This window comes from Mirounga leonina, unplaced genomic scaffold (assembly GCF_011800145.1).
Source record: "Mirounga leonina isolate KUSES-001 unplaced genomic scaffold, KU_Mleo_1.0 Mir_125, whole genome shotgun sequence".
Classification (NCBI taxonomy): Eukaryota; Metazoa; Chordata; class Mammalia; order Carnivora; family Phocidae; genus Mirounga; species Mirounga leonina.
The window spans coordinates 70,385,511-70,411,094 of NW_023270305.1; the positions used below are offsets into that span (position 1 = coordinate 70,385,511).

The 25,584-nt window shown below is 34.7% G+C and overlaps 2 protein-coding genes across 5 annotated transcripts in view; both read right to left on the reverse strand.

Annotated features, from left to right (window-relative positions):
- Positions 1-25,584, reverse strand: part of TSGA10 (testis specific 10) — a 177,706-nt gene that overhangs the window by 84,664 nt on the left and 67,458 nt on the right. For all 4 annotated transcript variants that reach the window (XM_035001747.1, XM_035001746.1, XM_035001748.1 and 1 more), the window contains 5 exons: positions 12,005-12,120; positions 9,464-9,618; positions 5,566-5,621; positions 4,307-4,475; positions 790-900 (listed from right to left, as the gene is read on the reverse strand). In XM_035001747.1, the coding sequence (XP_034857638.1) occupies positions 790-900; positions 4,307-4,475; positions 5,566-5,621; positions 9,464-9,618; positions 12,005-12,120 (607 nt within the window). The remainder of the gene's footprint in view (positions 1-789; positions 901-4,306; positions 4,476-5,565; positions 5,622-9,463; positions 9,619-12,004; positions 12,121-25,584) is intronic.
- LOC118008234 (peptidyl-prolyl cis-trans isomerase H-like) lies at positions 14,579-15,728 on the reverse strand. The gene has a single exon (XM_035001759.1). The coding sequence runs from the start codon at positions 15,687-15,689 to the stop codon at positions 15,135-15,137; it is 555 nt and encodes a 184-aa protein (XP_034857650.1). The 5' UTR covers positions 15,690-15,728; the 3' UTR covers positions 14,579-15,134.

Sequence of the window (25,584 nt, forward strand, 5' to 3'; positions counted from 1 at the left end):
CCTCCCCCTGACCATTTATCGTACCATATATCTCCTCAGATTCACTTCTCCGCACCTCTTCCTTAAAAAAAGTGGTTGCTTTTCTATTTGTAGAATTCCAGAAATTCTTTTCTTACATCTCAGGTTGAATTCATAGGTGTTCAGAATGATCTGACAGTTATCTAGCTAAATTCAAGGGACCAGATGAAACGAGGTCCCCTACTCTTCAGCCATCTTGCCTCCCTCTCCCAACTACAGTATTTTAGATAATATTTTACCAAATGGGCTTACCTAACATCCTTGGTCAAGCTGTCTATTCCAGGGTTGCCACACATATACCCAGATTTATTTGGTATTATCTGATGTATGGTACAGGTGTCTGGTCAAATGGTTACTAACAGAGAAGTACAGAGCAGAGCCATCTACTCTCAGGTCCTAAGAAATAGATGGCCCCATAACAAGGTGATCAATTCTGATCTGCTACACAATCAGGTGGAGCCTCTTTTGTCAAAGGTTTATAAACTGAAAACCACCATTTTTCAAATATAAGTGATTCTTATCCTTTGTCCTTCATCCAATTAGCAGGATTATACTTATCTAGAATGGCTGAGTGGCAAACTAAAAGTGACATATTCTTGAGTTACCTTTCTGGACATTGGTGACATTCTAAATATAGAGTCAACCCATCACTGTCAACACGAGAATATGCTATGTATTAAGGAAAGACTTGATTCAGCTGTCCCTATGATCAATAACTTTAGCAAGATCTCTTAGGCATTATGAGCAAAAAGGAAAAAATTATATACATACTTCAGATTTTAATATATTCTTCAGCTTGTTAACCTCCAAATTAGTATCTTGGACCTTCTGCTTTATGTCATTAAGTTCATTGTGCGTATCATTCAATTTTTTAGACAGGGCCTATAAGAAAAAGATAGCTAAACTTGACTACAAAAAAGTAAAAAATTGCTCTATGTCAAAAACCACCATAAATTTTAAATGTTTGTAATAATGATAAATAAAAGTTAATATACCTAATATACAAAACTCATAAAAACCCCAAAACCCAAAATCCTCATGCCTCTTAATATCATACTCTTTGCCTTAAGACCTTGCAACTCCTTCCAGTGAGTCAAAGTCCATTAACCACACCTCTATCTAAATTTGCCTTCACAATTTGTTTGGCTAATGGAACAATAAACAATATAATACAAATATAGGCTTGAAAATTATTTATTTATTGGGACTTTCTGTTTGCTGCTTTTGGAAATACTGCAACTATTACCATGTGAATAAATCTGGGTGAGGCTGTGGGATATGAGAGACATGAGGCCCAACATCCCACTAGGGAAAAAACAAAACAAAAAACACAAAAATCGAAATAGGAAATGAGCGAAGAACCCAAGCAGACAATTCACAAAAAGGAAGCACAAGTAGATAATACTTGAAAAAAGTTAAAACTTACTAGTAATCAAAAAAAGTTTTTAATTTTTTAAAATGTTAAATTTTTACATATTAATTTTAAATTTAAATAATTTTTAAAATTAAATACTATTTTGCCTAACAAATTAGCGAAGAATTAAAGTTATTCTGTTACAGCAAGAAATAAGCATTTCCATGTAACTTGGAGTAAACATAAATTTGCAAAAAGCAAATCTATGATCTGCTATCTATCTATAATCTATTTCAAGAAACATTTTTAAATGCTCAAAAAAATAGGAAAGATATTACGTTGCTTGTTGAAGGTGGGACATAGATACATAAGTACTCACTACCTTTGAAAATGTCCACTTAGAAAGGTTTTTTTTAAATTTATAAAACAAACCTCATAAGCTTTGATTTGATTTGACACTAAATCTAGTAAAATTTAACATAAAGAATGTTCACTAAGGCATTATTTGTTATGGTGACAATATTTATTCACATTAAGTGAATGATGCAGTAAATAATAGTATCTACATAGTGGTATAACCACATACAACATTATGTATCTATGAGAAATATTTAGAATAATTTTTAGTAACAGAGGAAAATGTTCATCTATATTTTGTGAAAAAGTAAGGATAAAACACTAAAAATACTTCATCCCAATTTGTTAAAAATTGTGGTATTGAGGATATTTTTTAAAGGCTTCTGCTTTCCAAATTTTCTACGAAATGGATTCTAAACTTGTGGTCCACAGAGGGATCCATCTTCTTGAGCCTATAACTCAAAGGAAAAAACTACTATTGAACAAATGTAAATTGTTATAACAACAATTTTTTCTGATTATAAAAAATGTTTATGAAGTTTTAACAAAGCAGGGGAGTGCTTATGATGTCACAGTAAGCTAATAATAGCTATAAGATATTTATCCAGTGATTATGCTGGACACTCTGATGAGTGCTTTCTAGGCATATTCTCATTTGCTCTCCTTTTTTACATATATAAACTGAGATTCAGGGAAGTTAAATGGTCTGATCACACAGACAGGCAGGAGATTCAAACTCATGAGTCTTAAATACTCCACTCTACTGACTTATCATGTAGAAAAAAGGATGATTTAAAATGGCATGTTTTTTATCCCAGTTACATTAAAAAGTTCATGTAAATAAAAGAACAAAAAGTAGGGGTGCTTGGGTGGCTCAGTCGGTTAAGCGTCTGCCTTTGGCTCAGGTCATGATCCCAGGGTCCTGGGATTGAGCCCTACATCAGGCTCCTGCTCAGTGGGGAGTCTCCTTCTCCCTTTCCCTCTGCCTGCCACTCCCTCTGCTTGTGCTCTCTCTCTCTGGCAAATAAATAAAATCTTTTTAAAAAAAAAGTACAGGGGCGCCTGGGTAGCTCAGTCATTAAGCATCTGCCTTCAGCTCAGGTCATGATCCTGGGTCCTGGGATCGAGCCCTGCATCAGGCTCCCTGCTCAGCATGGAGTCCGCTTCTCCCTCTCCTACCCCACTGCTTGTGTTCCCTCTCTTGCTGTCTGTCAAAAAATAAATAAAATCTTAAAAAAAAAAAGTACAAGAAGTATTTAAAATACATGGAAAATCAGTAAAAAAACCATGTTAACAGTAGCTATTCTGGGTGGTAAAAAGGAAAGTATTTAATCTAGTTTTTCATAAACATTAAGTTACATTTACCTTTAGCCTATTTGCTCTAAGTACACAAAAGTAGATCCTATAAATTCATACCTTTGTTTTTATTGCTATACATTAACTTTTTAAAAAAAACCTTTTAGAATAGTTCTAGATTTACAGAAAAGTTGTGAAAATAGTACAGAGAGTCCCCATCTACCCTACACTTGGTGTCTTATATCAGTATGGTACCTTTATCACCATTAATGAAATAATATTGATATATTACTAACTAAAGTCCATATTTTATGTAAAATTACTTCATTTCTGTCCCAAGATCCCATTATTCATTAACTTTTTTAAAAAAAAATTATTTATTTATTTTCAGAGAGAGAGAGTGTGAGCAGGGGGAGGGGCAGAAGGAGAGGGAGAAAGCGAATCTCAAGCAGACTCCCTGCTGAGTGCGGAGCCCGATGTGTGCTCAATCTCACCTGGGCTCAATCTCACCACTGTGAGATCATGACCTGAGCCAAAATCAAGTCAGTCGGACGCTTAACTGACTGAGGCACCCAGGTGCCCCTCATTAACTTTTGACCACAGTATTTTAACATCTCCGCAATTTTTTATAATTAACAAAGCATTGCAGCTTTATATCTGTTTATGTAAATTAAAACTACAGACTTTCATGATGCAAACTAAACACACTGAGAGTGACAGCAAGTGGGAGGAATCATTTAGACTAAGTCATTTTAAGGGGGGTAAGAAAGCTTCCAAAAAGTTTTTAATGTTCAAATTAAAATAATGATATTGGAAATAAAAAGAGTGGATACACTGAAATATATTGGCTTAAAGAGGGAGTAATTATAAAAGAAAATTTCCCAAAGAATCACATGCTAGAGAGGAACAAAATATGTGGCATAGTCCATACACTCATACTTAAACAGAATAATAGTCCATCAAATAAATCTACCCCTCTCTCAAAAGTTTCTGAAGGCTTTTATCTTCCTTTGTTGATTTGTTCAAATATTTATTCTCAAGTAAGAAAGTACTTCCTAAGGTTTAATATAAATCTATTATATCACCACTCTCTCTCTCCTTTAATATTTTATGTCTGAGAATCTCATTTAGAAATTATGTGACATATTCTGTGTAATAAAGGTTAAAAAAAATGGCTGATACCAAAGCCTGAGCTCTTCTACAAAATGAAATGAGGACTGTGTCTCAGAATAAAACAAAAAATTTTCTTGGAGGAAAAAAAGATCCTAGGTAAAAGTATACCTGGTTTTCTTGTTTAGCTTTAGAAAACTGTTCTTGGAGATTGTCATTCTCATGAGCCAAGATATCTCTTTCCCTGGCAATCTGAGCCAGCTCATCATTTGTTTCATCCAATTGCCGACGCATTCTGGAAATGTCTTGTTCACACATAATTAGGGCTTCGGTAGACTGTCTATTCCACAAATCAGATAGTACATAAAAAGAGACATTTTACCAAAAACAGTAACAAATTCTCATAAGACAGAAGATGGACAGTTTAGCATGAGAACATTTGACATTTTAAACACATTTAAAATTTAAATACAGTTCATTGGAGTTTGTGTTGCCCACATTTCACTATAAAAAGGGATGCTAAATATACATAATAGTCAATGATTTGCTAAGTATTTCAAAACTTCTGATGTTCAAGTATAAGAAAGCCTTCATCTTACCTCTAGCTGCTATAGCTTAGTCTTCTTTGCAGGTTCCTCATTCTCTGTCCTCTGTCCTCTTAAAAATTAATGGTTCTCAGGGCTTAACTCTCAGCCTCTCTTGATTCTTCTCACTCTACCCCTTCTCTCAGAAAATCCTATTCATAGCATGGCTCCCAGCCCCATCTTCAGAAGAGTCTGAAATCTTATCTCTACCTCAGCCTCTTCCTTAATACTCCAAACTCATATTTAACTGATTACTAGACATATTTACAAGAAAGTCTCAAAGGCTCTTCAAATTCAGAGGAAAATCAGGTGTTTCCACATACTTTTATAATGTCCAGTATTCATCCCCAGCCAAAAACCTAGCATTCTCCTAGATTCTTCCCCTCACAAGCACCTCACTCCTCTGTCTCTCAACTCATCTGCCCTAATCTATCATCATCTCTTTGGCCTGGGTAATCTTTCTAACACAAAAATCTCCCCAATTTTTTAAAAATGATTTCTTATTGTCCAAAAGATAAAATCAAGACTCATTTGTCTACACCACAGGCCTCTGCCTAGTTAGCCCTTCCTTCCACCACTTCTCTTACATTTTGGGTTCTAACACACTCACCTACTTGCCACTCAAGAGGCTCTTGAACATGATCTGTGGTTTACTATTCTTTTTACCTTTACTTGGCTAACACCATATTTTCTTTTACTTCCCTAGACAGACTTATGCCTCCTTTCAATATTAGAAAGTTATCACCTCATATGTAACACTAAGCCCCTTGTCTCCTACTATCTTTATACCTAACATAGTACTTTGCCCCCAGTAAGTGCTCAAATTTTGTTGAGTGATTGGTTTACCTTGATGCCTGTTCCATCTCAGCAATGATATTCTTCATGCCTGAAATGGTCTTTTCCTTGAAAAATAATGTATTAAATAAAAAATTATTTTAAACAATTTCTCTTAAAACTAAATGAACAAAAAGAAATCCTCCCTTTTTGATTCCCATTTGGTTTTAAACATTTACATTCTCTTCTTCTTTTCTACAGTTTAAAAACTAAAGCATATATGTCAGTGTATTTGTACTGGATAAAAACAAGATTATGCTTATTAAAGACTACACTTATGTGCATTGATATGAGATCAATATAGTAAATACTTTGTTAAAATGTTTTGTGTAGTTGCCCAGCAACAGAAAGACCCCATAAGCACCCTGTTTTTGTTGGCAAACCAGTGGTTTGGCATTGAAGTGTAGTATTCTGGGAACAGAATTGATTCACCTCCTCACTTCTCCATGTTGTAAAACCCAGGAAAGTGAATCATGTAACACTAATTTAAGTTCTGAGCAATAATAACTTTGATCAAGTAAGTTATTTATATTAGTCATCAACATCATCTTCAAAAAGCTATTCCAACTGAATTACTTATAAAAGTATACTATTAATTTTAGGTCTGAGCTAATAAAGAGATAAGCATTAGGCCTAGAGCAAAGATATAAAAAACTACTGACATTCTTCCTTTTCAAAGCTGTGGTAAGGGAGAATTAATGAAATCAGTTAAGGCTCAAGGTGTGACTATCTTAATGCCATCAATACCATCCCTATACCTCCTCCTTTTAAAACTCTCATTGATCCTGAACTAGTTACAGATAACTATACACAGATACTTAGGGCTACATTAGACCTAAAAAAAAAGTAGGAAAATTATTCTTTCACTAAAGAACTACATTTCATTTGCCCTTTGAATTTTCACTTGCCCTTTGAATTTTCAAATCCTTGCTACCAAGTAGCAAGCTGAAAAGCAAAACCCCTACTTCCCAACCAGTTCTGTTCCTGTTCTTTAGAGACAGTTAGGGGTGTGTGTGTGTGTGTGATCTTCCTTTATTCATGTGCTTCTCTTGAGCTATTTTTAGCTCCAGTTTCCCATTCTGCTTTCTGGTAAAATGGTGCAGAGTCCACATCTGGCAGTAATGGATATCAGAGTATAGTTAAAATACATATTAGCAAAGCAGTTAAACCCCTTTAAGAAGCACAAGCCAATAAAGAGAAAATACTGCTTAAAATGGAATATTTACACAAGGTTTTGAAATATAACTTAATACATTTCTACATAAATTCTAAAAAACTAACTGAACTTCTAGTGTTTCTGAAAGCCATTACTTGGTTAAACTTTAAATATGGTTTGTAAGTCTATATAGGACTTCCTTTATCAGAAGAAATTTATATTGAAAATAAGATTCTCTGAGAACATTGTAAAGCATCCGGACAATAAAATTACTGGGTAAAATCTAATAATATATCCTCTTACCCTATTTTTCTGTTAATATGACCCTAATACCATCATTTCCCAAACTGTTGAAATCTATGCCATTATTATCAATTTAATATTCCTTGTACAACCTCAATATGCTTATCCAGAGACACAGACTCAAGTTAATTATTAAAAAATTCAATGTGAAAAGGCTGGTCGTAAATCTACTTAGAAAAAAGAAACAAACTAAAATGTTATACAAATAGTTCTGTCCCTTATTATTCAAAAGTATGTGAACTTGCTATCAAGTTTTCTAACTTTAATTGGTAGCAACTAGTAAAACATGTTTTAAAACTACGATTACCAGAAAAAATTTCCCCTTATACACTATAATGTAGGCTTTTTCCATAGTAATCTGTTTATGTAATCACCAGATTAGACTGTAAAATTACTGCTTTTTACTGAAGGGTATTTATAAATTCAGCTCTGAAATATCATTGTAGAGAATATCTCCTCTTTTGAATGTCTAACACTGTTTTAAAAAGTTATTTTCCCTTCCGAGGATGGATGTGTTTACATTCATGATCTTTTTTTTTTACATTCATGATCTTATATGAAGTTCTTGATTTTGAAATGGACTTGCAACTCAATATTCCTTGTGAAGAAAAAAATAATGTTGGCAAGTTAGCAGAATTGAAGAAACATGAAATATTAGAAACAGCAGAGGAAAATGATTCAGAAATTTCTAAATAATTTGTTTCTAAGAGTTAGTGTTTTTAAAGAAAATTGTATCAAACTTTCAAAAAGTGTTCTGAATAAAACCAGAAGTAAAACTCCATTCTCCCCAAAACCCAGAAAAATACCAAAAATATTAAGGCATAATTATAATGAGTCAGCCTTTTCAACAAATAAACCAAAATTTACTATCTCATGAACTTGGATAGCAAGATTTCAGTTGTGCTCATGATTCCCAAATCTATTAACTTCACTTCAACTTTCTCTCCAAACTTAAAAATCCAAGAGCCTATGAATATTTCAACTGTGTGTTCCAAAGACATGTCAATAATCGTCCTAAGCCTGTTTTATTTGTTTCCTAGTTCATGCATAGGAACTATTCATGTAGTTCCTAAGTCAGAAAGCACATCTTGTCAATCTTCCTTAAAAGATATATTTCTCTTACAGATACTACCATTATCCTAATAAAATTCTTATCATTTTACTTGTAGCTGGTATCCTTGTCACTATTCTCATTTCCCTATAGTCTGTCCTTTACACAGACTAACAAGTGCCAGAATATTTGTTTCAACATAAAGATCTAATTGTGACACATCATTTACATTATTTCAATGATCCTCTATATTCATGATGATAGAGTCTAAATATTACATGTATTTCTATGATTTGTTGTTTAACCATCCCATCTCATCTTTTGCCCCCAGCCCTGCTCCCATACTGACCTCTCTTCAAATTCTCTTATAAAAGCCACTGGGCTTTCATAGAAGCTGCTTTACCTGTCTGGATCAACCTTTCTCTGACTCTCCTCTTTGTCCTATCTTGTCCTCGCTATTCCTAGTCATCACAGGGCAGTCCAGGCACCATCACTTCCTGGAAGGCTCTTTAGATCTTTCTCCTCCCCTAATCCAACCCCAGGGCTGAATTAGGTATGTTTCTGCCCAACTCCATTTGCACATTATGTACATATTGCTATGGCACTTAGCACATTGCATCATGATCGCATCTTAATTTATCTTTCTCCAAATTATACTGTAGCCTTATGGAAGGCATACCCACTCATCTTCAGTTTCTCACATTATACCTGGTACATGTCAATAAATGTTTGTTGAATGCATGGATGATGGATGGATAAATGAATGAATTAGATCCCTTAGAGAGGGAAAAGACCTTATTCCAATGATGCTGACTTTGCTTAAATCATTTGTGGAAACCAGTTTAGGAACTGTCTTCAGAATTGGTTTATGAAATAGAAAAGGGTATCAGTATTTCCCTGCCTTTTTGGCAACACCTGTGTTAGCATTGTTTGAACAACAAAAAATGTGGGATGGAGATTATCATCCGTCTTTATTCACCAGCTACATATGATCTATTCTCAAAGGCTGAGGATGATGCAAAAATATGCTCCTAATTTTGAGCACAATTACAAAAGGCAGTGTTAATGGGCATATTGCTTCCTAGGGTGGCTGCCTGAAAATATAAGCTCTGGTGTTCTTTTAAAAAGAAATCAGTCTCACTGCTTTATTACCATGCTTCACATTTGGATATTTGAATTAGTTATTGTCATGAATGTTAATCACAAATTTATGAGAGAAAATCAATTTAAAAATATTAGCTAGTAGACTTGAACACATAGTTCCCAAGGCTATCTTGAAATATTTCCAAATCAGATTCTACAGTTTTAACTCTCTAGAAAAAAAATTTTGAGAAAATCCTATTATTTTATTCAGATTCAAGTTCAAACATTTCTTTTAAACCACAGTTCTAAGAACATACTTTCATTGCCAAACTCTCTCCAAGGGATGCAATATTCTCAGATTTTTTATCCAAACATGCTTGCAGGCATTCCTTTTCTTTAGCCAGATCGTTGAGGGTTGCACCAAGAATGCTGATTTCTTCTCTCTGGGCAATACTTTGCCTGGTAAAATTATCTAAATATGTAATCATAAAGGTATTGTTTTAAGCAAGATATTTTTTTTCCAATTCAAGCAGATTGAAATACTTTTCAAAGTAAACTCTCCTATATTGTGTTCAATGACTAAAAATAAGTACTGTATCCCAAATAAAAAATGGCTTTCGTTGTTAGTGATTAAAAACTGAGATGAATCATGAAATTCTGACTCATAAATGTAAAAGCACAATTAACACATTTAAATTAGAACAGCAAAGGAAAGCTCTATATCACAAGTTCGCAAAGTAGATTTACATGTGTGGTGGGGGTGGAGAGGGTGAGTGGTCAAAATAAGTGGAATATTAAAACAAACTGTGACCTCTCTCCCTCTAATTTCCCCACCCTCTAGCCTAGAATCACCATTGCATATAAGTTGGTAACTAAAAGATCTTAATATAATATTTAATTAGGTCATCTTCAGAATCAAATGTCTCCTGATATTCTGATTTTTCTAAAGTAGGGTTATAAAAATTCCTAGCAGGAAAGAAAATCCCAAAAAGTCTGATTTGATTTGTGGTAACACTGACAAGCCAATGTCAGTGTTGAAGGCCTGACTGACTGGTATAGAACAGTGGTTTTCAAATTCTGGTTTTTCATCCAGCACCATCAGCATCATCTGGGAACTTGTCAGAAATATAAAATCTGAGGTCCCACACCAGAAATTCTGAATCAGAAATTCTGAGTGGGCAGAGCAATTTATGTTTTCACAAGCACCCCACCCATGTGATTCTAATGCATGACAAAGTTTGAGAACCACTTGAGGAATTAGTAAAGATACAAAAAGCCTTGGCCATATCTTACTTCAAGGAGCCTAGCTCCAGTGATGTTTAGTAGCTCTCCAAGTGATTCTGACACACACCAAAGTTTGAGAAACTTTGATAGAGCTCTACGAGGGAAGCTCTGTTACACCAGACCTCTAGGTAAATCCTTGCCAACAGTCATCCAGAGCAGTGTTAAGAGAGGTAAAACCATATGCCAAGAGGATGATCTATACAGTACTTGAAAATACATCATGTCCCTTTTCCAGAGAGTACTGTCTTTAAGGCAAACCACATGTTTTGGTATTCTGATATTTGAGTTCATTCCCACTGGCGTATAATAAATACATTTTAAAACTCTAAAACACCTCTAGGGTCTCCTAGCTTTAAAAAAAACCACCTCAACCTTACATCCCACTCAAGCTACCATACCATTTTTCTGCTTCTGTTAATTGCTAAGCTTAAGAGACTTCTATTCTCTCCTGTCCCTACCTCCTCACCTCCTAATCATTTCTCAACCTACAACCCATCTTCCACATCCAACACTCCATTCACACTTTTTTTGGTCAATTTTACCAAAGCCTCCAATGTGCCAAATCCAATCAATATTTTTCATCCTCATCTTATTTTGCTTCTCAAAGATATCTGACAATTGATCATCCCCTCCTTTTTAAAATATTTTGCTCTCTTGCCTCCCAAAATAACACTCACTTCTGGGTTTTCTTCCTACTTCTTTGGCTTCTTCTTACTGAGTCCAGGATCCTCTTCTCATTCTCTATATTTTCCCTAGGCAATTTCATGGTTTTAAAATATCATTTATATGCTGATGTGTCCCAGATGTTTATCTTTAGCTTAGATTTCTCTTCTGAGATAAAAACTTATCTATTTAATTGCTTACCTTAGATTTTTATTTAGACTTAAAATATCCAAAAATGAGTTCTTTAATATTCCCTTTCTATAGTTCTCTTGTAATATTTCCTATCTTAATAAAAAGCACTTCTACTCGCCTAATTGTTTATGCCAGACATTTTTTAACTACAAAACAGAAAATGTTAAAAAATATTCCCCATTTTAAAATGGGCTTTTTAATAGTCCTGAACAAAATTTTACTTTACAGTTATAAGAAGATTAAGTTATGACCACATTTTCATAGAGATCACTGGTAAGAAACATAAATAGGACACTTTATAAAAACAATTTTCTCTATGAACCCAAGTGATAGCATACAAATATATGTACACTTTCCATCAAAATAATATACAGACATGTACCATGTTTCATCACAACACTATGGACAAGCCACAATGTAGTACGAACAGTTGTAAATTTATACGGGATCGTGACAAATTTACAAAGTGTCATTGCTTTGTTTAGCTATTTCTTCACTGAAAAATATGAAGCCATATCTAAGTATTTATGGTCCTAAATATAAGTAAAAAATTTTACTATCAAAGAAAAAACACATTTTTCCATGATTCTTGACTGATAAACTTTTAATTTATGGGCCTATTTCCAAGTTTATCTATGTTATAACTGAAGAGAAGAAAACATGTTTTTCTACCAGACTTTAAAATATATATATTTATTTATCAGGGGGAAAAAACTCACCAATTTTTTCATCCAAGCACATAATTTTCTCCTGAGTAAGCTGTAGCTCATACTTTTTCTTAGCAAGATGTCGCTGAGTATCAGAAAGATCTTTTTCTGTATTTTCATATAAAAGTCTGTAAACATTTTAATAATAAAACTAATTCTGAAATTTTTATGCTTTATCAACTTTTTAGTGTATTTAAATCTAAAAACTGGTAAGGACTGTAATATACATTTTTTCTTTTCAATATTTTCTTTATAAAAGTACATTAAAGGAAGTTTGGAGAATAAAGGGTAAAAAGTTCTCGATAAAAAGCTACTATTAGCATTTTGGTGTTCACATTCAGTATTTTTTCACAATATATATTTTAAAGTTACCATACTATAAATTCAAAATTGAATCGTGATTTTTTTTCACTTACACTTAATCTTTAATATTTTTCAATTACACTTAATCTCCCTTCCCTTATTAAATTAAATATTTAATATTTAATAATATTAATATTAATATTTAATACAGCCCTCCAAATCACCATTTTCTGGCTGAAAAGTATTATATGAGCAATAGCCATTTACTTTTTTTTTTTAAGATTTTATTTATTTATTTGTCAGAGAAAGAGTGCACACGCAGGGGGAGCAGCAGGCTCGCTGCCGAGCAAGGAGCTGGATGTGGGACTCGATCCCAGGACCCTGAAATCATGACCTGAGCTGAAGGCAGATGCTTAACCAACTGAGCCACCCAGGCATCCCAAACATAAAGTACTCTTGACACAACACCCACAGAAAGCTCCTAAACCAGGTTATCACAAATACCCCACCACAACCTAAATAATAAAAACAAAACCCCCTCCAGTATATACACACCAAGAGAATCTACCGTGAAAAAAAATAGAAAAAACACTATCAAAAGCATAAATAACTGAAATCTTCAACAACGAAAAACCAGGGGAAAGCACGAACACAGTGTCGCCCACTACCACAAATTATGCGGTCGACTTTCCTACATCTGGAGTGCAATGGATAAGCCTCATCCTGGGAAAACCACATTTGTGAGTATAATAAGAAAATTTTTTGAAAATATAGTGAAATTCCACTGTAGTCTAAATGAAGAATCTTTTCATATGCGTTGACAAATTATTTTCTTAGCTTTTTTTCTTGTAAAGCAGCATTTAAAAATGCATACTAAGGGGTGCCTGACTGGCTTGGTCAGTGGAGCATGCAACTCTTGATCTCATCAAGGTTGTGGGTTCAAGCCCCACATTGGGTGCAGACTTTAAAAAATGCATGCTAAAATCAGAAGCATAAATGTAACAAGCCTATCAATTCAAATGACAATGATGAGTCCTGAAAGACACAGGATTGTGCAAAACCTTCCAGTGCACACTGTGGCTATTCTTATGCTGTTAAATTGCATTGCAGCCATATGCTTTCCAAAATAGCCATATTCCCCTGCACAACACAGGGATCTATTAAAAAAACAAAATAGAAAACTACACACATAATCAGTTCTCAAATCAGACCTTTAAATCACTGACCAATAAACCACACCTAAAACAGACATTTAAGCAATAGAAACTTTAGAAATAAAGCTGGTAGCTTCTTTTGCAGACTCTTAACACTGATGTCAAAAAAGACTCTTACAACTCTAAGATATATTTAGAACTCTAAACAACCTACTTTTTTTTCTCTCAAATGCCCAGAGTCCTAGAAGAGATTTTTGCTTGCTTCCAAGCTTGGGCAATTATGATTAAAGCTGCTATAAACATCGTGTGCAGGTTTTTGTGTGCACATAAGATTTCAACTACTTTGAGTAAATACAACAGAGCGCTATATGGTAAGAGTGTGTTTGGCTTTGTAGAAACTGCCAAACTGTCTAATAAAAGTGGCTGTACCATTTTGAATTCCCACCAGCAATGAATAAGAGTTCCTGTTGGCCCACATCCTCACCAGCATTTGTCGTCAGTGATTCAGATTTTGTCCATTCTAATAGGTATGTAATGGTATCTCACTGTTGTTTTAATTTGCATTTCCCTGATGACCTATGATGTAGCACATCTTTTCATATGCTTATTTGCCATCTGTATATCTTCTTTGTGGAAGTCTGCTAAGGTCTTTGGGCCATTTTTTAATTGGGTTGTTTGTTTTCTTATTGTTGAGTTTTTAGAGTTCTTTGTATGTTTTAGAGAACAGTTCTTTATCAGCTGTGTCTTTTGCAAATATTTTCTCCCAGTCTGTGGCTTGGCTTCTCATATTCTTGACATTGTCCTTTGCAGAGCAGAAGTCTTTATTTTTAATGAAGTACAGTTAATCAACTATTTCTTGTGTGGATTGTGCCTTTGCTGTTATACCTAAAAAGTCATCAACATACTGAAGGTCATCTAGGTTTTCTCCTGTTATCTTCTAGAGGTTTTACAGTTTTGCATTTTACATTTAGGAATATGATCCATTTTGAGTTAATTTGAAGGTGTGATATCTGTGTTGCAATTTTTTTTTTGGCATGTGGATATCTAGTTGTTTCAGTACCATTTGTGGAAAAGACTGTCTCTGCTCTACTTTATTGCCTTTGCTCCTTTGTCAAAGATCAGTTGACTATATTTATGTGGGTCTATTTCTGGGCTTTCTATTCTGTGCCATTGCTATTTGTCTATTCTTTTACCAACACCACACTGTCTTGATTACTGTAGCTTTACAGTGAGTCTTAAGTCAAGTACTGTCAGTGCTCCAACTTAGTTTTTCTTCAATATTCTGTTGCCTATTCTTTTGCCTCCCCATATAAACTTTAAAATCTGTTCATTGATATCCACAAATAACTTGCTGTGATTTTGACTAGAACTTACTGAATCTATAGATCAAGTTGAGAAGAATGGACATCTGAAAATATTATGTTTTCCTATCCATGAACATAGAATATTTTTTTTCTTTTTCTTTTTTACCAAAACAAAACTTTATTTACAGTTGAAAACTTAAACAGAAAATCTTGGGTTCTGAATCTGTGACATTTCCAAGGTCTCTTGATCAAAAAGGGCCGCAGCAGGCAGGGAAGCAAACACAGGGGCCAATCCGGATTATCTTACTCAAGAGCGCCACCCAGAGCAAGGGAAGGCCTACAATGGCAGAGAGGTGAAGGTTTGATCAGTCTTGCTCTGGACTACACCTCCCCACACTGTGAGATCACCACAGGTAGCTTGGGCTTATTGTTGAAGCCTGTGGGAACATTCTCAATCTTTCGCATCACTATAAGTCCATCAATGATTTTTCCAAACACTACGTGCTTTCCATCCAGCCAATCACATTTAGAGCAGGTGATGAAGAACTGGCAGCCATTTGTACTGGGACCACTGTTTGCCATGGAAAGCAGGCCTGGAACTGAGTGTCTCAGTTTAAAATTTTCATCTGCAAATGGCCCCCGGTAAATTCTGGCAACTCCAGTACCATCTCCATTAACAAAATCCCCACCCTGAATCATGAAATCCTTTATGACCCTGTGGAAGGTGCTCCCTTTGTATCGTATCAGAACCCCACCTTTTCTGAATTCTCCAGTGAAGAACTGTCTAAAATTCTTGGCCGTCTTAGGCACAACATCCACAAAGAGCTCCATCTTCATGTGGCCAACTTCCTGGCCGCCAGTGCTGACATCAAAGAATGCCACGGGATTTGCAGGATATGTCCTCACTCCTGCATGGGGATTGGCTGACAATGTCATCTGTCATCACTGAGTCTTTCTTTTTTAAAAAGATTTATTTATTTGAGAGAGGGGAGAGGGGCAGAGGGAGAGGGAGAGAGAATCCTCAAGCAGACTTCCTGTTGAGCACAGAGCCCAATTCAGGGCCTGATCTCATGACCCTGAGATCATGACCCATGCCAAAATCAAGAGTAGGATGCTTAACCAACTGAGCTAACCCAGGCACCCCTAGAATATTTTTCAGTTTATTTAGTTCCTCTTTGATTTCTTTCACCAGTTTTGTACTTTTTCTCATATAGATCTTATATAATTTGTTAGATTTATATTTAAGTATTTCATTTTGGGGGGTACTAATATAAATTGTACTGTGTTTTCAATTTTAAATTCTACTTCTTCATTGCTAGTATAAAAAAAAAGCAATTGATTTTGTATATTAACAACATATCCTGCAACCTTGTAGTAACTGCTTATTAGTTCTAGATTTTTTGTTGATTCTTTTGGATTTTCAACAGAGAATATCATGTCTACAATAGATTTTAATACTGAAATCTTTTTAGTCTCAAATACCCAGACTCAAACTGAAACAGTCTTGGAATCACTGGACACAAAGACCCAAACTAACTTTTTATTAACAGATAGCTCTATCAATCATTCAACTATATGGAAAATTCTTCTTGGGCCTAGAGATGTTTGATAAACAGATGCAGATACACAGATTTTTTTTTTTAAATCTACTTCTAGAAAATGTTCTGAAAATACTCTAGCTTTTTACTATTGTTGTCTGACATAGAAACCCAAACAGAATAACTTCTGCTACTAAAATATACCTGTTTGAAAGGAAAGTTCATTTAAGCAGTATAGGAACACAGATAATGAGTACTGGTTTTGAAACACTGGGGAATTTCTTCTTCATCAGCAGTGAAACCCAAACAGAAATGCATTAATTTCTTTTTGGCTGATTTGGCTTGGAACACTATGGAACTTCAGTTTAGAGATACAGAAAAACAGGTATGTGCTGAACTGTGCTCAGGACTCAATTTCTAGTGAGTGTTCACACCTGGGACAAAACTTATAATTTTCTCATCAACTGACGAAACAGAAAACAGGAACAATATTTTAACTATACTGAATGTAGTTGGATTATGTAGCTTCTGATTAGATTCTCTGTAACTCCTTGCCTTTTGTACATGTAACTATGAAACCTATGATATGAATATATTATAAAGTATAAGATATTGATCTATAAAAAATAAACTGACAGCTGACTCCTCAGCATAAATAATAAGACAGTGGAAAGATATTATCAAAGTGTTAAAAATAATTCCCAACCTTTAGAATTCTCTACCTAGCAAAAATATCCTTCAATACCAGCAAGGTTACAACAGAGGTGGTGAGAAATGCTCTGCTTTTGAGTACATTTTGAAGACAAAACAAACTGCATTGGATATTGATATATGAAATCACAATTACTCAAGGTTTCAGGCCAAGAACTGCATGAATAGACTTTCCATTTACTGAGATGGGAAGACTGAAAAAGCAGATTAATGTGTGTTGGTGGGTGAAGGGTAGTGGATAGCAGAACTCAGGTTTGAAAATGTTGTCTATTAGGCATCCCAGTGAAGATGAAAAGGAAGTGGCTGGACATTCAACTCTGGAGTTCAAGAAAAAAGTCCATGCTACAGATATACATTTAAGAGTCAAGAGTAAATACATGAGACTGGATGAGTTCATTGAGGGATGAGTACGTAAGAAAAGAAGTGGTCTAAGGACTGAGCTGAGGGACACTCCAACATTTACAGATCATGGAGATGAGGCGGAACTAGCAGAAGAGCCTGAGAAGGACATCCAAGGAGATGAAAAAGAAAATCAAATGAGCATGGTACCTCAGAAGCCAAATAAAATATTTAAAGGAGTAGAGAAAAAGCACAACTGATCATCTTTGTCAAATGGTGCTGATAGGTCAAATAAAATGAAGACTGAGGACTGACCACTGAATTGAGCAACATGAAAGTAAATATTACCTTGAAAAAAAGTTTTCATAAAATGGTAGGAGAAGAAGGCAGATTACAGTGGGTTTAAAAGAGAGCAAAACGTAAGACGCTGGAGCCAGAAGTTTAGACAACTCTTTCAATGAAATCCCTGTAAATAAGATATAAAATTTAGTACAAATATGTAATATATCTGAATAACATGATTACAAATCTGAACTAAGGGACAAATATAAAAACTATTTCAAAATTAATAAATTTCTCAAGTATACACAGATAATTACCAAAAACTGATCCTAAAAGTAGAGGGCAACACATTTCAAAAATTTGAAATCTAGTATGTTCTGCAAATAATGTAATTAGCAAAAAGTCAATCAAAAAGATAAGTGAAAATTCATTATGTTTTTGGATACTTAAAATTACACTAATAAATACCAATAGATCAAGTAAGAAGTAATGATGAAAATGATAAAATATTTTATAAGAAGTACATAACAAAACTTGTAGAATACATTCAAGTAAGTATTTTGAGGGAAACTTGTTTACATGAGAAAAAAAAAAAAGCCTGAAAAGTAATAATATAAGCATTCATCTGAAGAAATTTGAAAAAAAAATAAAAATAAATCTAAAGAAAATAGAAGGAAGTAATAAAGAACAAAACTTAATGAGGAACTCCAAAACAAAATGTTGGTCCTTTGAAAAGACTAGTAACAACAGACTAAAAAAGAGGAAATCACTACAGATTCTACAGACATTAAAATGCTCATAGAATATTGTAAACATTATCCTAAATGTTTTAAAATTTAAAGAAAATGAACAAATGCCTTAAAATATATAAACTGAATGGCATAAGAAATTTCTAATAGTTCCTTTATCCATTAAACAAAATAAAAACTCCCCCCCCCCAAAAAAAGTTGGACCCAAAAGGCTTCATTGGTTAAGTACTAAAACTTCAATATTATGCCAACTCTTCCAGGTAATATAAGAAGACTAAATGAATTGAGATTATTATAAGGTTTACATGACATTGATGCCAAAATCTGATTTTAAGAAGCCCAAGAAAAGCAAGTTATTGGCCAATCTCAATTATAAAAATAAATGTAAATATCTTAAAGAAAGCATTAACTGACACCAGAAATCTATAAAAAGTATAACATACCCTGACTGATTTGACAAAACACATCTACTCCTGAAAAAAAAAAAAAGTCTCAGTAATCTAGGAATAAAAGGAAACTTCTTCAACCTGAAAGAAGACATCTACAAAAAACATACAGCTAATATCATACTAACTATTGAGAATCTAAATGCTTCCCCTTACAATGTGGAAGGACGTCCACTTCATCATTTCTATTCAACATTGTACTGGATGTTCTAGCCAATGCAATAAGGCAAGAAATAGAAAGAAAAAAAAGCATGCAGACTGAACACGTAAAACGATCTTTATCTGCAGATGACCTGTCTACGTAGAAAATTAGATGGATTCGGGCGCCTGGGTGGCTCAGTTGGTTAAGCGACTGCCTTCGGCTCAGGTCATGATCCTGGAGTCCCTGGATCGAGTCTCGCATCGGGCTCCCTGCTCGGCAGGGAGTCTGCTTCTCCCTCTGACCCTCCCCTCTCTCATGTGCTCTCTCTCTCTCATTCTCTCTGTCTCAAATAAATAAATAAAATCTTTAAAAAAAAAAAAAAGAAAGAAAATTAGATGGATTCTACAAAAAGGCTAACTAGAACTAAAAGGTAAATTTAGCAAAGTTGTAAAATACCAGATAAATATATAAAAATCAATTGTAGGACTTCTGGTTTTAACCCTGACAAGTAAAGAGCTTAGCAACTGTCATTTCCACTGTTATAACAACAACAAAAAATGAACAAAATGAAAATCAAAGACTTTCTGTGACACATTAGAATAGTCAATTACAGAACAAACTACCAATTCAAAATCTGAAAAGATAACCAAGATCTGCTCATTTGGAGCAGAAGCCAATGGAATCACAAATGGTTAAGAACACTTAAATAGGGGAGCCTGGGTGGCTCAGTTGTTGGGCGTCTGCCTTCACCTTGGGTCATGAGCCCTGGGATTGAGCTCAGTGGGGAGCCTGCTTCTCCCTCTCCCGCTCCCCCTGCTTGTGGAAGTTCCCTCTCTCACTGTTTCTCTCGCTGTCAAATAAATAAAAATCTTTAAAAAAAAAAAAGAACACTTAAATAATAATTTTGACACATTCCTGGAGGCTGAGTTCGTATTTACATGAGAGTGAGAAGCTCCTAGAGGCCACAGTTTTAGAGGGATCCCTATATTTCAGTGTTTACCTCCAGGAACTCCACTAGGTTCTCACAGTAAAGATCTGAGAAAGATCCCCTGTGATTCTGACAGGGGGAAGTAATTATTGTGAAATATGCCCAGAGCATACTCCATAATAAAGGCTTACTCTTCAAATAAAAAGACTTTACCATAGCCTTATCCCAGCTATAAAAGGACATTTCTCCCACTTTACCCTCTCTAGCCTTCCTGTCTCACATAAGTGGATAAAAAATAAATAAAAGTTATACCAATGGAAAAACACTTGTAAACATCATAGCCCAGAGACACACGTCCACTAAAAGACTGAAATTTAAGTACAAGAGTAGAGAACATATTCCCTCCTCTCATCTTTACCACACTAACAGGGCTCCATGATAATCACAGTGAATCACAACCCAAAGAGCTGCAAGATGCATGCTCTCACTGAGGAAGGGTACCCAAGGAAGCCTAATGTCAAAAGGAAAAACAACAATCAGGACAACAGAGGAATTTGAAGTCTCTGCCACCTGCATCTACAACAGACATTGAACACAGCTCAACTGCCAGCCAAATTAACATAAACATTCACACCAAAGGCTTATTTACTTCAGTTAACACCCAATACAATATGTGTGGCTTCAATGAAAAAATTCCAAGGCATGCCAAAAGTCAAGCAAAAACACAAAGGAAGGATAAAACCAGACTCAGATATAGCACAGACGCGGGAATTATCCAACAGGACATTTTAAATAACTATGACTATTTGGTTAAGGGCACTAATGGAAAAATAGACAATATACAGTAACGGGGGGTAACATAAACATTGAGATGGAAACTGAGAGGAACAAAAGGAAATGCTAGAAAGCAAAATACTGTGACAAAAATAAAGAATGCCTTTGATGGGCTCATCAGTAGATTGGACACAGTCAAGCATAAATCACTCAGCTTAAAGACAGATCAATAAAAACTTCCCAAACTGTAATGCAAAATGCAAAGAGAAAAACAAAAACAAAACAGAACATCTAAGAACTGTAAGTATAATTCAAGTACCAAAAGGAGAAAAAAGAGAACAAGAGCACAAGAAATATTTGAAGTAATTATAAAATAAAAATAAGTCATGTGGATGAAAAGTACAGTATAGGTAATATAGTCAATAATATTATAATACCCGTACAGCAATCCATGGTAACTACACTTATTGTGGTGAACATTTCATAATAGATATAGTTGTCAATCACTATGTTCTACACTTAGAAAAATATATATGTCAACTATACTTCAATTTAAAAAATGTTTTAAGTAATAATGGCCTAACTTTCCAAAGTTAATGTGCAGTATCTATACACAGGGAACTACAAAACAATGATGAAAGAAATCAAAGATCTAAATAAATGGAGAAATATTCCATGTTCAAGGATTGAAACATTCCATATCAAGATGTCCATTCTCCCCAACTTGATCTACAGATTCAATGCAAATCCAATTAAAAACTCAGAAAGCTGTTTTATAGATACTTATTTTAGAATCAGAGGTACTGATTCTAAATTTTACATGGAAAGGCAAAAGACCAAGAATAGCCAATATACTACTGATGAAGAGAAAGTTGGAGGATTCACACTACCTAGTTTCAAGACTTACTATATAGTTATAGTAATCAAAACAGCATGGTTAGGGAAAAGAATGAACAAAATAGATCAATGGAATGGAATGGAGATCCCAGAAATAGGCCCACACAAATATAAGCAACTGATCTTTGACAAAGGGGCAAAGACAATACAGAAAGGGCAGTCTTTCAACAAATGGTGCTGGAACAATTTTAAGACATCCATATGCAAATTAAGTGAACTGAGATAAAGATTTTACATCTTTCACAGAATTAGTTCAACATAGATCACTGAACTTAAGCATAAAATGAAAAACTATACAAATTCTAGAAGAAAACATAAGAGAAAAATATGTACACTTGGGTTTGGTAATGAGTTTTTGAATACAACACCAAAAACACAATCCATGAAAGTAAAAGCTAAGTTGAACTTTATCAAAATTTAAAATTTCTATTCTGCAAAAGACACCATTAAAAGAATGAAAAGACAAGGCACAGATGGGGAGAATATATCTGCAAACCACCTATCTGTTAACATGTATCCAAAATATTCAAAGAATTCTTTTGGGGGGGGGTAGTATAAAATTGGTAACATTTATTTTTTTTTCCATTCAGTACGTGCCCTCTTTAATACCCATCACCAGGCTAACCCATCCCCCTACCTCCCTCCCCTCTAGAACCCTCCGTTTGTTTCTCAGAGTCCATAGTCTCTCATGGTTCGTCTCCCCCTCCGATTTCTCCCCCTTCATTTTTCCCTTCCTACTATCTTCTTTTTTTTTTTTTTTTAACATATAATGTATTATTTGTTTCAGAGGTACAGGTCAATTCTTTTTTTTTTTTTTTTTTAGATTTTATTTATTTATTTGACAGACAGAGACATAGCGAGAGAGGGAACACAAGCAGGGGGAGTGGGAGAGGGAGAAGCAGGCTTCCCGCTGAGCAGGGAGCTGGATGCGGGGCTTGATCCCAGGACCCTGGGATTATGATCTGAGCCGAAGGCAGACACTTAATGACTGAGCCACCCAGGCGCCCCGGTACAGGTCAATTCTTAAAACTCAACAATAAGTAAACAAAAAATTGAAAAATGGGCAAAATATCTAAACAGATACCTCACCAAAGAAAATAAAAAGATGGCAAGTAACAAATGAAAAGATGCTCCACATCATTTGTCATTAGCAAACTGCAAATTAAAACAATGAAATACTGCTGCACACCTATTATAATGGTTAAAATACAAAAATGCGACAATACCAAATGCTAACAAGGATATGGAGCAACAGAAACTCTGATTCATTGCCAGTGGGAATGCAAAATGGTACAGTCACTTTGAAAGAGTTAGGCAGTTTCTTATAAAGCTGAATATAGTTTTAATCTATGATTCAGCAATTGTGCTCCTAGGTATTTACTAAAGTGATCTGAAAACCTATGTCCACACAAAAACGTGCACATGAAAGTTTACAGCAGCTTTACTCATAATTACCAAAAACTGGAAGCAACCAAGATGTCCTTCAATAGGTGCATGGATAAACACACTATAGTATATACATATGATAGATATTATTCGATGATAAGAAATAAACTATCTAGGTATGAAAAAAACATGAACGAACCTAAAATGCACATTGCTAAGTGAAAGAGGCTGGTCTGAAAAGGTTGTATACCGTATGATTTCAACTATATGACATTCTAGAAAAGGCAAACATTTCCTCAGCCAGGTGATAAAGGTCAAAATCAACAGTAATAAATCCTATGGACTGTACATACCCATTATACTCTAGATATATATGTACCTTAAAATGGAATTTTACATCTGTGACCTTTCTCTCAAAAACAAATTACCCAGTTTAATCATGACAAAAACAGCAGACAAACCCCAACTGAGAGACATTCTACAAAATACCTAATCAGTACTCCTCAAAACTGTCAAGGTCATCAAAAACAAGGAAAGTCTGAAACTGTCATAGCCAATACAAGCCTAAGGAAACATGACAACTAAATGTAATGTTAGTGTTCTGGATGGGATCCTGGAACAGAAAAGGACATTAGGGGAAAACTAAGGAAATCTGAATAAAGTATGGACTTCAGTTAATAATGTATCAAATAACTGATTCATTAATTCTAACAAACGTACTAATGTGTTAATAAGAGAAGAAATTGGGTATGAAGTATATAGGAACTCTACCTTCTTCATAATTGCTCTATTAATCTAAAATTGTTGAAAAATACAAAGTTTATTTTAAAAACAACTGTATTTTCATATACAAACAATAAACAATCAGAAAGTGAAATTTTAAAATTCCATTATCAACAGCATCAAAAAAAATAGGAAATACTCATATAAATCTGATAAAAGTAGTAAAGGACCTATACACTACAAAACATTGCTGAGGAAAATTAAAGATCTAAACAATGGAGAGAAATACTGTGTTTCTGAGTGGGAACACTTGAAATTCAGATGTCATTTTCCCCAATTCCAATCAAATTCCCAAGCAGGTTTTTTTTTTTTTATACACTGTGAAAATGATTCTAAAATTAAAATAAAATACAAAGGAATTAGAATAGCCAAAACTACTTTGAGAAAGAACAAAGTTGGAGGACTAACATTACCTAATTTGAAGACTTAAAAAAAAAAAGTAATCAGGCGGGTTATACTGGGATTGAGATATATAAATAGATCCATCAAATAAAATAGATAACCAAGAAAAGACCTATACATATATGGACAAATGACCTTCTACAAAGTACAAAAACAAGAGAGCATACTTTTTCAACAAATACAGGAACAACTGGATATCCTTATGCAAAAAAAGGTGAACTTTGATCTATACCTTGACCATATACGAAAACTTTGACATGAATAGCAGATTTAAATATTAAGAACTATAAAATTGCTAGAAGAAAACACAAAAAAAAAATCTCAGTGACCTTACATTTGACAATGATTTCTTTAAAAGAATACAAAAAGCTGGGTATAATTTTTTAAAAATCAATAAATTTCACTTAATCAAAATGAAAAAAATTTGCTCTTTAAAAAACAGGAGGGGCGCCTGGGTGGCTCAGTTGTTAAGCGTCTGCCTTCAGCTCAGGTCATGATCCCAGGGTCCTGGGATCGAGCACCGCGTTGGGCTCCCTGCTCAGCGGGAAGCCTGCTTCTCCCTCTCCCACTCTCCCTGCTTGTGTTCCCTCTCTCACTGTCTCTCTGTCAAGTAAATAAAATCTTTAAAAAACAAAAACAAAACAAAAAAACCCCAAAACCTTACATTTGAAAAAAAAAGATAGTTAGGGGCACCTGGGTGGCTCAGTCGTTAAGCATCTGCCTTCGGCGCAGGTCATGATCCCAGGGTCCTGGGATCGAGCCCTGCATCGGGCTCCCTGCTCGGCAGGAAGTCTGCTCCTCCCTCTCCCACTCCCCCTGCTTATGTTCCCTATCTCACTGTGTCTCTCTCTGTCAAATAAATAAATAAAATCTTTAAAATAAATAAATAAATAAAAGATAGTTAATATAAAGGTAAGCCACAGAGTGGGAGAAAATATTTGCAAAATATACCTGAAGTAGGCCTTAGAATTTAGAAAGGACTTTTACAACTTGATAATAATATAAACAATTCAATAAAAGTGTGTAAAAGATTTGAACAGACACTAAAGAGGATAAATGTATGGTACATAAGCACATGCTCAGATGCTCAAAACCATTAGTCATTAAGGAGAGCATGCTCAGATGCTCAAAACCATTAGTCATTAGGGAGGGCATACCTATTAGAATGGTTAAGATTAAAAAGATAATGCATACCAAGTGTTGATGAGGCTACATAACACCTGGAACACTCATACACTACTGGTGCAAATGTAAAATAAAATAGTACAGGGGCGCCTGGGTGGCTCAGTTGGTTAAGCGACTGCCTTCAGCTCAGGTCATGATCCTGGAGTCCCGGGATCGAGTCCCGCATTGGGCTCCCTGCTCGGCAGGAAGTCTGCTTCTCCCTCTGACCCTCCCCCCTCTCATGTGCTCTCTCTCTCTCTCATTCTCTCTCTCAAATAAATAAATAAAAT